We start from the raw sequence: 13192 nt of genomic DNA, 5'->3' as shown, positions 1-13192 counted from the left end.
ACAAAAAAAGACAATGTGTATTATAAGTACTGTTGATTAAGAAGTCCAATTCCTAACTTCCAACCCTGGATTAAATTAAGGTGTCATATCACTGTGTTTTAAGGACTCTGAAGTCTATCTGATCATTTAAAATTTAAAATTGAATGGACAGCTCAACCTGAACCGGATTCGACTTCTCAATTTTGTGAATCAAAATAAAGATTCACAAAACCTTTAGTCTGTTTGTGAAAACACACAAAAAGTATTTTTGACATTTTCTCTGTAGTAGTGCACTTGAGATACAGATAGGGATTAAAACGTCACTTTCTATATTAATGTATTTGTATTTATATTATTTATTCTAGACATATTTATGAATCAAGTTGTTGACTCAATAAAATAACATAATATAATGAGAACCAAATATCTATACATATACATATAGATATACATAATTTTAATAAATAGAAACATTAGAATTGAAAGAGGATTAAAGGTTTTCTTTACATGAATAAAATGGAAATTATAATCTTCAGCCAGATGAGACCAATATGAACTACTAATGGAAGTTATTATCAACGGGACATTTTAGTATACGAAAAAAAGAAATACAGTGTAAGAACATGTCTTTTTAAAAATAAATCAGATATTCATTTAAAAATTGATAGTCATTTTACAAAGTTCATCATCATTTGTCTCATTTCCTTTTAGAAGCAAACTTCATGGTTGATTGATAATATTTTATTTAAATCTGCCAGGTATTTTAATGATTTTGGGTGTTTTCACAGATTAAAATTTATCTCTATACATCCCAATTGAATCAAAATCCTAACAAAATGGGAAAATTCTGTTTATAGTAAAAACATTTGATCATTTATATTTTACATGTCATTCTGCTGCCATGCAAACATAACAAAACTCTTATTCTTGAATATTTATTTGTCTTTCTTATAGACTCTTTGGACATGTGGCTGAAATAGTTTAAGATTCTACATTTGTTTTTGATGTCTTTATTTAATAACCAGAAGACACCACAGGGCTGTTTCACAAAACTAAGATAGAGGATTAAACTGGAACTTTCCGGAAATCAAAGCAGGAGCACATACGTTGCCATAGTGATGTATCTGTCGTAGCTAGCATGCTACACATCAGGCTAACAGTCTAACGTTTTAGTTATCCTCGTGCCTTATTTGTTCAGAAAGCGCTTACGTCGATCAGAAACCAGTGTGCATCATATAAATTGTAGGAATGAAGGATGAAGAATGTTAACTTAACTTAAAATAACATTTACAACGTAAATTAACTTTAGTTTGGGCATATAATTAAACAAATGCATAGTTTAAAACACACAATATTTAAGACATGTACTTATTTATATCATAAACATACCTTGTACCTCTATCGAAGGGGTACTAATGACAAGATGCATTTTATAAACTCCGATCAAACTTATTTTCTGTCTTTTGATTGGCATTAAGGTGCCTTAGTGCTAACAGTTAAACAGGAAGTTGTCCCTTCAAGATAAAAGCATGTCAACTCAAACAGGAAGTTAAAACTAATTGTACATTGTGGTTTACCTTTACCAGCTGCAAAAATGTTCCTTTACAAACTAGACCTCTTGCCATGTTTATTCTGTATAACTATTGATAAGATGTGTAATAATAAAAAAAAAACACAAATGAAGCTGTTGTCAGATTCACAGGTGATAATATTTACTTTATAAGCTTAGATTTATAAACTTAAAGCTGTTAATTTAAGCAGCTAGCAGCTATGTATGGTATGATTATTATGTGTTTTTTTTAATATTTTAGGCTATATATAAGCTCACAAAAGCAGGACTTCTGAAACAGCGCTCATCTGTCATTGGTTTGTTTGTGTATGGTTTGACTTACTGTTGACATGTAGCCATACTTTGAGTTTAAAGCACACAGTGTTTGTTTTAGTTTCTTTTATTACGGTTTGGATGTTGATGGATGTCAGTTTCTGTGTTCATGCTTACCATTGTTAACTTCTTTGTTCAGACCGAACATGCAGGACTGGTGTGTGGGAGAGGTTGAAGCTGCATTTCCTGGCTTAATGCCTGTTTTCACGTCATGCATGGACGAGGTTGTACGTTATACTGAGATTTTTTCCCCCCACTTGTTTGTTCTATGCTGTTCAGTTCAACCTGTTCTGGTTCAGGCTAAAGCTGACGTGTGCATTCAGTTCTACATGTAATCAAGGGTATTATAAAATAAGAACTGCAACATGTAGAAGACAAATATTTACTTTTCAAGGATTCTTTTTAGTTAAAGACCAAAGAAAATACTGTGACTAAAACTCCCACCCAAAACAAAGTTAAAATAAGTGCCCAGCCTGCAGCCATGTTTCCATAGCAACCACTTGATTGTAACAACAAGACAACTGGTTGTTCGGAAAAAACATATTTCAGTCCTACTATCACAAGAATATCTGTACAGTGTTTGCGAAGCACTACTTTGACTTCAAATGGTTTTGCTCAGATGAGCGTGAGATCAAGATTTTCTTCAACAGGTAGTTCTGGTTTAAAACATTATATATATATATCTGTGTGTGAGAAAAGAAAATCTTCTGGCCACAGATAGGTATGGTGGAGGATGTGTGATGCTATTTTTTTAAATTTCAACATGAACTTTAAATAAGCAGGTGGTGACCTCCATTTAAAAAAACAAAAAGCAAAAAATGAGCTGTCACTGCATCGATCACTGGCATAACGATCTAAAACATGTAACCAGCAAAGCAATAAAGAAATAGTTCAATGAAGAAAAACAAATAATTTTAAAAAAGTCAGTGTTCTTAGAGGTTCCCCAGCTGTGATCTTCATAATTATGCCTAACCTCAGTTAAAATAAGTTTTAGCTCTAAAATAAACAAGAGAAAAGAACAACAGTTCTGCCAATGTACAAATTTTATTCAAATTTACTTTTCGGTTTTCAACAGTATAGGGTAGAATTTCACAAAGAGTTGTTTATGTGAAAATACTAGCAGAATATGGTAGAAAAAGAATACGGCATATGTAGGAAACCTGCAGATTTTTAAAAACAATATCTGCACAGGCAGGAAGGAGACCTAAAAAACCCCACAGAAGACACAAACAGTACATACAAACGTGCATTTTTTGCTTTGCAAATAAACATTAAGTGGGAGCACAAATTGGAAGCAATTTCAAACAATTTATTGTTAGTCAGCATGCTGAACAGGCGACAAGATGGAGAGGAAGGTCAGCAGCACTCAGTTTCTTCAAAAATCTATAGTACTGATGTTTAAATGAGTCACAAACTCACCTCTTCAATCAGTCATTAAAAAATATTCAGGTCAGTTTCACTGAAATATGATCCAAAATACTTGTAATGAAATTTTTATATGCGTTTCATGTTATTTATCCCATAAAAATTCCATAAACAAGAAGACGTATGCACATGTGCTGAAATAAAAATTTTAAAATTGGGTTAATTTAAAATGAATAAATAAGAAAAGTTGATATATACAAATTATTAGCATCAAAGATATTTACAATTAAGTTTTAAAATGCCAATTTTTATTTTCTGTACATGCTTAGTGTGAGTGAACAGGAATCCACTATGGTCTGCCCCCTGCAGGTGATAGAGAGGCATTACCACAGTGAACACACTCCTGTTGCTCATTTGTCCCCTTCGCCCCCCCAAAAATAATAAACTAAAACAAAAACAAAGAAACAAAAAAAAAATCTCCAGTGTAAAATTGTGCTCAAGATGGCACTAAGAAGAAAAAGACGTAGCAGTGCTGAATAAAGAACAAATCTTAAAATGAAAGGAGACTTAAAATAAATGTGAAAACTCTGCACATTAAAATCTATACACAGAAGGAACAGTGGATCACCCTTTCAGAGCAACAATGTAGTTTTTTTGTTATAAGAAAAGTACCAAAAATAGAACAAAAATAGAGTAGAAAATAGATTTTCATTGGCACAAAAATCTTTGCAGCAGATTAATTTTGTTTTCCCCCCATCCTGAGTTGACCTTTTCTGACCACAAACAGCTGTATGAACCCCAATGGCAGCCATGACACATTTCCAGTTGATCAGGGTGAAACAAGTTCAAAATAAACCAGATCAACAACATCATAAGAAATTATTATAGGCTCAATAAAAGGAAGACAGTCTGAGCTTGTTTCAAATTGGATCTGAAAGAAAATGTGGTAAAAATGTTTGTCTGACTGAAAAACGTATCAGCAGAACAATACTTCCCAAATTTGACTCACTGATCATGTTCCATAAAAATCAGAGAAAGCAATTAAACAATTATTTTTGCAATATTTTTTTAGATTCTCTGGATAAAAATGTATGAAAAAAGTTAATGACTTTGAGAAAAAAAACAAAATCAGTCAGTGATTGTACCCAGATTTATGCTGATCTCTGCCCCTTTATTCCCACACATGCATGTCCATGCGCCGGTCCATTTTTGCATATCCAAACAGCCTGGTTACAGGTTATCCCCAGGCTGGTACTGAGGCTCAGTGGAGGTGAAGTAATCCTCCAGGAAGCCCTGCAGGTACTCGAAGGTGGGCCTCTCCTCGGCTTCCTTCCTCCAGCAGTTCAGCATCAGTTCATGGAGAGAAGCAGGACATTCAGACGGACACGGCATCCTGTATCCGCGCTCCACCTGATCCAGAACCTCTCTGTTCACCATGCCTGGGACGACAAACCACACCTTAAAAGTTCATCATTCTGCACAGTGAAAAAAAAGAAAGTACACCCACTTTCTCTACTACACTTTTAAGTATAAAAGTGGAGCCCAAATTGCGACTCAAGGGCCATTTGAGGACCCTTGACGGATTTTGTCCGGTCCTAGACTGATTTGAACCTGGCCTTGAAGGGTTTTTACTTTTTAATAAAGTGAACAGGACAAAATCAAATCTTACTAGGGAAAATGTTAGGTAACGCACAAGTCTTTTAGTTTCTTTCTTTTGTTTTCTTTTATAAATTTTACATAATTTATACTTTGGATGAATTAACTTGTCAACAAATAAGCAACTTTACCTTATGGATCAATAAAGTGTATTCTATTTTAACAATAACACATCTGCAGTAAAAGTCATCTGTAAAGTGACTTTTACTGCAGCTAGATCTGCTTTTATTACATTTGTCAAACTTGGCAAAAATAAATAAGCAATGTCAAAGAAGTAGTGAGCTAAATCCTTTTCCTTTTAGCAAATTCTTTTCAAATGAGCAAATGGGAAGTCTAAAGCAAACATGTGAAACTTTTTAAGCTTTGGATCTGAAATGATTAACAATTCCCCTCTCCGCTACGCACACACATTCGAGCATTAGAAACACCACAATTAAAAAAATTCTCATTAGTATCTGGTGAAATCTGTTGTGTTGTTGTAAATTTATTCGAACTTGGTAAAGAACAGAATATTTCTACTTATAGTTGAAAGACGGTGTACTTTCTCTTTAACCTGACTGTTTGTCATACTTGATGAGAACAGGCCTAAAGTATTAAAGTCATGAAACGAGGTCTGAGAAAAAGAGCCTTGCCTGGGTAGGGCACGCGACCTTTGGTCGCCAGTTCAACCAGCAGGATCCCAAATGACCAGACGTCAGATTTAATGGTGAATCGTCCGTAGAGTGCCGCCTCAGGAGCCGTCCACTTGATGGGAAACTTGGCGCCTGCAGGAAAACAGGCTGGTTAGCATGTCAGGAAATCAATGACTCGTACGAAGCTGCCTTTCAAAATCTGATCTACAACTATATGGAATTAGAGATGAATAATAAATGAGGTCAACAAGAGTTGAAGATTCTGACTTGCCGTAGCAGTTAGCGATACATATAGCTAAGTTTTAAAAATATCAAACGTCAGCTACAGATGATTTGTGATAAGCTGTTCATGATTTTTAAGGAATGCTGTTCCAGGAGAGGATTGGAAGAGTAAAAAACACTGGGAAGCAACAACATGAAATAGTTTCTATGTTCTTCTTTGCTAGTTTCTGTAACTTCTGAGCCTCGGGATGTTTACATGTGACCCAGCTGCTTGTCTTAAAGAGAAACCAGTTGTATCACCACCCACAGCTTTCAGCATAGCTGCAGGCAGCAATCAGAGTTTACGTCAGAACAACGGCCATTTCATTCTGGCTGAGCATATATCTGCCGCTCCATCTTCACCAGTCACCATTCCAGTCAAACGAATCTAGAAACAGACTACGAGTAATTCAAACCGAGCGAGGACATGCAGCAGGTGCACTGCAAACGTATTTTATATAACTTGAAATTGAGGGAATTTTGGTGTCTGAAATTGGATTAAACAGCTAAACTTAGTAAGGATTGTGTGATATATTAAAGAAAATATTTTTCTTTCTACTTTCTAATTCTTATCTGAAGATTGGGACACAGAGACAGAAAATTAAGAACCAATAGACTCTTCTACAGGAAGTTCAGAGTCCAAACTCAAATCTTTTCTCTTGTTTTTTATGTATACTTTTTGTCTGTGTTTTATGTGTGAACCTACGTACATCAATGCTGCTGAATTTCTAAATTTCTAATATGTTCTATTCAAGGTTGTCTGGGTAGCACCCTCATCATGTCATCAAATCACTTTAACTGTTTAGAGACGTACAAAAAGAAATTTTGTGATTGATTTTTATTTTATTTTTGTAAAGAAAGCATAAAAATAGCGTGAAAAATACATGTTTTTAAACTTTTCTGAGATAAGTAGTTTTTATATGGAGCTTCTAGTAGAAAAAAAGAACAATTGGAAATTTTACAAACATTTTAAAGCAATCACTATTGTCAGATTTTTTATGTTATAGTTTTAGGCTGTATTCATGGGTTGAAAAAATAAATGATTGTGTAACACAAAATAAGTTCCTCACCCTGGGTGAGTCAAGCCATTATTTACAGTAAGTTTCTGCCAGACATTTGTGTTTGGCTCCAGTTATCTCCTCCTGTCAGTAACTTCCTGCGGTTTCTGCCCGTAAGTGAGCGTTGGAATCTAGATGAACCTGACTAATAATCAGTTTCACCTCATAGTGCATGAGTCACTGCATACGTTGTGCTTAGACGGTATTCAGATTGCAACTTGACTTTAAGTGTCTAAAAGCAATTCAAAGCTACAGAGTAGTGGGAATATGTATAGTGTTAAAGATTTTGGAACATCAAAAAACTTAATTTTAGAGTAAATATAAAACAGATTACAAATGTTAGTGCTATCCACATCAGCCCTAAGTGGAAAAATAATCACTCCCTCTGTTAAAGCATGCTTTCGTCATGATCAACCACATTTTTTTTGGAAAGCTAATTTCAATTTTATGAGTTATACACCAGCATGAACCTGTAGAATGAAAACATCACTCAAACAGAACCTGTATAACAAAATCAACTTGGCTAAAAGATGCCAAAAGGCCTCACACCATGGAAGAAATATGCATACAGATGGGAAACAAAGTTATTGACATCTATCAGTCTGTAAATAGATATGAATCCATCCACATATAGAGAAAATGTGGATGCATTCATGTTTTGAAAGAAGTCACCAAAGAACAAAGATCAACATCTATAGTTCTGCAAGTTTCACTTCCCTCAATTCAGGTTAATATTGAACAATGAGACAATAAGAATGAAACTGGACAAAATGGCCCAGGTTTTTTGGTCATTAAACCGTTAATGACCAAAAACCCCCAAAGCAAAATAAAAACAAAGGCCTGTCTCATGTTTGCCAACAAACATTTTGATCATCACTGACAAAAGGTTGTTTTAGGGCCTCTTCTCACTTCAAATTCCAGAAAAACCTGCTGTTGGCCAATGTGTAAGCGTATGTGAAAATGTTTAAGCGTACATTTTCACATGCGCTTACACTCGCATGTGAAAATGGCTGCAAACAGATGCATAATTATGAAAGCTTACGTCTTTGAAAAGCAAAAGTGGTGCCTTCTGCACAACCAACAAAAATGCAGCAAGGGGCTTCTAAATGATAAACGCTAGCTAAGTGAGGGGCATATTTGTGAAGTTATATTCATAAGGTTTTTGAAACAGCTCATTTTTAAGACATCAAAAAACATTGACTTATTCCTGAAAAACTGCTGGATGTTTTTTTTAAGCGCTTAGGCTGTTTTTAGAAGCAGTAGCAACTCAAATTGAAGAGGAAAAACATGGAAATTATAACATTTGCATGATAGGTTCCCTTTAAATCTGATTGAGATGTTAGGATGTTCATGCTAGAAAACCCTGTAACTCTCTAGAGAAAAGTGGGTCAAAATTCCTTCACAGCAATGTGAAAGACTCACTGGTAGTTATTACAGATGGCAGTTGCTTCTAAAGGTGGTACCACCAGTTATGAGGCTAAGGACCTTTACTACTCACCTTGCCTGGCTGTATATTCGTTATCCTCAATCAGGCGAGCCAAACCAAAATCAGCCACTTTGCAAACCAGATTATCTCCAACCAGGATGTTAGCGGCTCGGAGGTCTCTATGAACGTAGTTCATCCTCTCTACGTAGGCCATCCCTGAAGCAATCTGATGAAAGGTGGCAACATTTAGGGTTTATTACAAAAAACATCAACAAAAAAAAAAAAAAACAAACAGGTATAGCAACTCAAGCTAATGGTAAGAAAATATTCTGACCTGAGAGGCAAAGTCCACCAGCTGAGGGAGGCGGAGCATCGTACTATACTGTCCCTTCAGAAACTCCAATAAGCTGCCTGTTTGTAGAGGAGTTTGTTAAACGCAGCAAACCTTTAAACAACTAAGGAAATTTCAGGGAGAAATTTAGTTATACGGTCTAAAATGTTAGCATGCTGACCTTGGTCCATGAACTCTGTTACGATGTAGATGGGCTCCTCAGAAACCACAGCGTACAGCTGAACCAGCTTCTCGTGTCTCAGTTTCTTCATGACCTGAGCTTCCTGCAGGAACGCCTCGGGGGACATGGTGCCGGGCTTCAGCGTCTTGATCGCCACCTGTGTGGTGCCGTTCCATGTTCCTGATGAAAAGCAGATCCACCATCAGTGACACATCTGTAACAACTCAGGACTTCCTTCATACTTTCAGCCATGAGTTGCAAAATGTCCTATCAAGGTGTTAGAAAGATAACAGGAGGGCAAAAAATGTCCTTATTGTCAAGAGCAGGCTTTAATAAAAATGATCTTCATAGAGGTTGAAATCATTTTTGCGCAAAATTTCCATCCTTCTCTAGGGTTTCCAGATTTATTATTCAAATTTTGGTAAATTATTCAATATTTAAGGGAAATAAATTACTGTGCAACCTTTATATTTAATAAGTTTAATTTGATCAAAGCTCAGTTTGGTTTTATTCAAACTAGTTGAATCATTGCTATTTTAGCCTTCATGTAAATTTGTGATGCTGTGGGTTTTATTTTTTACTTTTTAAAAATGTTTTGCACCTATAATAATGTTTCATTTTCACTTAAATTTCAGTAGCATTTAGTAACAAGCAAGAACAATCAGGACCGGTGCTCCTCAGGGGTTTATTCGCTCCCCACTCCTCTTCTCTCCTTACAATCTTATTGTTTTATATGCTGTTTTTAATACTTCAAGAACTTTTTGTGTGAATGTTGTTGCTGCTGTTACACCTGAATTTCCCCTTTGCGAGACAATAAAGACTGTTCCTATTCTGTTCCACTAATAATGGTAGTATTAACAATACATAATAATAGTAAATGTTCTCAAATTAAAGATTGAATTTTATACATTTCCAGTGTCAGATTGTGATTATGCAGTAATGATGAAAGAAAGATTAATTTATGTTTACAGCAGATGTCAGGTTGCTAAATCTTTATAAAAAGGTGCCAGTGGAATAAAGAGAAGCAGCTATTTTTATTATAAAAAAACAGGAAATATATTGTATGACCTACCTCTCCAGACCTCTCCGAAGCAGCCCTGTCCCATCTTGACCTCCAGGCGAAGCGACTCTCTCGGGATCTCCCAGGCATCCTTGGATAAGCCCTGAGTCTGAGGCTTCAGTACGGGACAAACGTCCGTCAGAGTGTGACACAGCCCATCGGCATGCTCTGAGGAGGACACAGCGTTTTTTTTTTTTAATAATAAACTGTTTTAGTTGATAACAGACTGAGTGGGAAACCTTCTCCCTGAACTCACTGCGGTAATGATTGACGAGCTGCTGCAGTGTGGCGAAAGGTGTGCGGGATGTGATGTAGAAGCCCCCGCTGTCCAGCTTCCTAATCTTGTAGTGTTTCACGTTGAGCCCTCTGGTGTTGTCACAGTCCAACACTGACAGACAGTAAGCACCTGGAAATAAAAAAAATAGGTAAGTTAATGTTAACGCGTAAGATTAGTCTGAAAATTTTTATGCGTAACCTAAAAGCGACTGTACCGCGGAGGATTATCTAGGGCTAGACACACACGAAAGACCACAAAAGGTGAAAAATGTCCGTGAAAATTTAATGAAGCACGTCTACATGTATGAGCTCAAAATTTCACATGACCAAATTACGCGATGTTGTATGAAATTCTGTTCCCCCTGTGTCAGGAGGACATTCTGCAGCCATCGAGGTGAATCCGACAATTTTCACTGCGCTTCTGATGGATTTATCCATAAAGCGACTCACATCATTCTGTCAAGGTTGTAACTTTCAGTGTAAATCGACAGCTGTTGTTACAAAAACAACCACAACAAAACTCTAAAATAAAAAATAAAAAAATAATAATATTTAAAAAATAAACATGGTACGGAATGGGGACAGACTATTTCAGACAGATGAAATATTTGGTCCCTCCATGTAACTTTGGCAAATATGAGCAACTGTTTCCAAATCCACAGGATTTGTCACCCATGATGAGAGGAATAAACACCGTTAATGAGCTTTTGAAGGAATAATTATTTCCCATATTCCGGAGGAGGAACCGAATGTTTCAGGCAGCTGAAATATTTGGAATATAAAGACCTGAAAAACTGAGAATCTGAGAAAAACTGAGAAACTCAGAACTGAGAATTTATTGTTTGAGACAACATTTATTGTCAATAAAACATTTTCTTTTTTTTTTTTTCAAAACTTGCTGCTCACAAAGTTAGGCATAAGGATTATTCGTGATTAATCACAGCATTTGAGTGTGATTAATCTGAATTTTTTAATCAACTGACAGCACTAAAAGTGCCCAAAATTTCACATCGTGCAATGTTTTGATTTTACCACCAGAGGGAGCAGTTGTAGCGCACACATCTAAAAGTGAAACAGCGAGCAGCCCAAGGCCACTTCCCCCACTTCCTCTATGTTTGAACTGGGTGATGTGGCTTATGGTTGTACAATTCTTAGCTTCAGCTCCACACTGACCTAAATTCTGTGTTTTTCCCTCATCCAGCCAGTTCTTCCCTATTGATTCTAATCAGCCTCCTTCCTTCTGTCTCATTTTCTCTCCCCAAACCATGGACTGCTGAGGACTGAAACAGCTGATTATAGCAAAGGTTAAAAGAAGGTTGATGATTTTAATCCCTTTTACACCCACATAATTTAAGTTCAACCTGATCTCATCTCAGTGCCTGTATCTATGGGCGCAGCATCTGCCTATCAGGAGCCCCGTTACTTTACAGGAGCGTCACATCCAACCTTTCCCCTGCCACCTGATGGGTTTTCTTCTGTACAAACACTTTTACAAGAACGCAGCAGGGAGTGCAGTGAACAGCGGGGGAACATGCCTCGTTGCTTAAAGTTTCCTTTATTTCCTCTTTGTTCAAACTGCACAGAGTTCAAACTGAGAATCACGTTGAAATCTGAACATTTTGTAAGTAGACAGTCCTCCACACTTATTGACAACTTCAGTATTGATGTACAAAATGCTATAAAAGACATTAATCTTTTATTGTAGCAACAGAATTTCCACCCCTAATATAAAAACCTTTATTTAGAGAAGAAAATTGCAATATTATTTATTTTCCAAAACATTTGGGTATGTCATGCTGTTGATACGTTGATGGAAGAAGGTTGTTTGTGACTTGTGAACCATTTTTCTCTTGATTAGGTCATATTTGATCCTTTTTTTCTTTTACATTTCTCACAAAGGCAACCAGATTTTTATTTTAAATCTATTAAAATTTTTAAAAAATGAATGATGACAAGCCCACAGCATAACACATTCTCCACCATTCTTAAGGGGTGCTTATCCATATTTTTTTACATTTGTTTTTACATACAATGTTGGGAGTTTGCTACAGACAGGCGTAATCTAATTAAAGCACATAGTTACAGTTAAAAGTCTGACAAGTGTTTATTTATGTGATGTTATCACAAAACGCTTCTTTGCTCCTATTCCTTCCTCCTCACTTTGAATGGTGGCAAGACACATGTTAGTTCCTACCAGCCATCTTTGTCTAAGACTTTTATTTATTGTTTTGATTGCAGACATGGACACGTTTGGAGAAATACCTACTGTCTTGTAGCCATTTACTGAATTATAAAGACAAACAAAGTATGTTCTTTTTGTCTTTCCAAATGCTCGTTATACTGTAAATGTCCCTCTGAATCTCGACATATTTATAGTGGTGGTAATATATAGGAACTAGTGTTAATAAATGAACTAAATTAAATGTTTATACATTTTTTAATGTTAATTTTTTATCAGACTAAACATGTGGAAGAGGGCACATGTCCACTAAAACTCTGCATTAAAGGAATTTGTACCTGGTTTTGTTAATCAGTACCTGAGAACAAATCCTGCTCCACAGGTCCACAAGCTGTTTATTTTTACTTCCAAATATTTAGTAGGAAGGGAGATAATCATGGCCACTGGCTCTTTATTGTCCTCACCATATCTGGTATTTGATAAGCAAAGGCCTCACTAATAAAAGACTCTGATAAACTATTATCTTTCTAAAATACACACAACGAGAGAAATAATTATCTTTAATATTTTTTATTCAGTTCAGTTCTAGTCAAATATAACAAATTTATCCCAAAGGGAAACTAAATGTCTTAATTTGCTGTTCAGATGAAACTTTACAATCCCAAACTGTTCATATTTAGAAAGAAGAGATTTTGAGAGTGGAGCCTCTCTGCAAAGTTTGCCAAGAGTCAATAATTTTGCTAAACGTTTTGAATATTTTGTCTTGACAACTCTTCACAGAAGTTTTTTTAAGATCACTGGTGTTTTTCCACCTTGGCATTGTGTTAATCAATACCTGAATATTCCAAAACAGCTAAATGTTTGGTTTTCTAGTGAGCCAGTTCAATTAATTAGCACCCATCTGCT

The 13192-nt window shown here is 35.8% G+C and overlaps 1 protein-coding gene across 4 annotated transcripts in view; it reads right to left on the bottom strand.

Annotated features, from left to right (window-relative positions):
• Window positions 1-3068: 3068 nt before the first annotated feature.
• LOC102227197 (proto-oncogene tyrosine-protein kinase Src) overlaps window positions 3069-13192 on the bottom strand; it is a 39334-nt gene continuing 29210 nt past the window's right edge. For all 4 annotated transcript variants that reach the window (XM_023338642.1, XM_023338651.1, XM_023338645.1 and 1 more), the window contains 7 exons: window positions 10088-10237; window positions 9844-9999; window positions 8772-8951; window positions 8594-8670; window positions 8332-8485; window positions 5515-5646; window positions 3069-4665 (listed from right to left, as the gene is read on the bottom strand). In XM_023338642.1, the coding sequence (XP_023194410.1) occupies window positions 4457-4665; window positions 5515-5646; window positions 8332-8485; window positions 8594-8670; window positions 8772-8951; window positions 9844-9999; window positions 10088-10237 (1058 nt within the window). In that variant the 3' untranslated portion in view covers window positions 3069-4456. The remainder of the gene's footprint in view (window positions 4666-5514; window positions 5647-8331; window positions 8486-8593; window positions 8671-8771; window positions 8952-9843; window positions 10000-10087; window positions 10238-13192) is intronic.

Source organism: Xiphophorus maculatus, chromosome 1 (genome assembly GCF_002775205.1).
Source record: "Xiphophorus maculatus strain JP 163 A chromosome 1, X_maculatus-5.0-male, whole genome shotgun sequence".
In the NCBI taxonomy this organism is placed as follows: Eukaryota; Metazoa; Chordata; class Actinopteri; order Cyprinodontiformes; family Poeciliidae; genus Xiphophorus; species Xiphophorus maculatus.
Note: the sequence above shows the minus strand (reverse complement) of the source record. Positions and strands in the feature narration are given on the sequence as shown.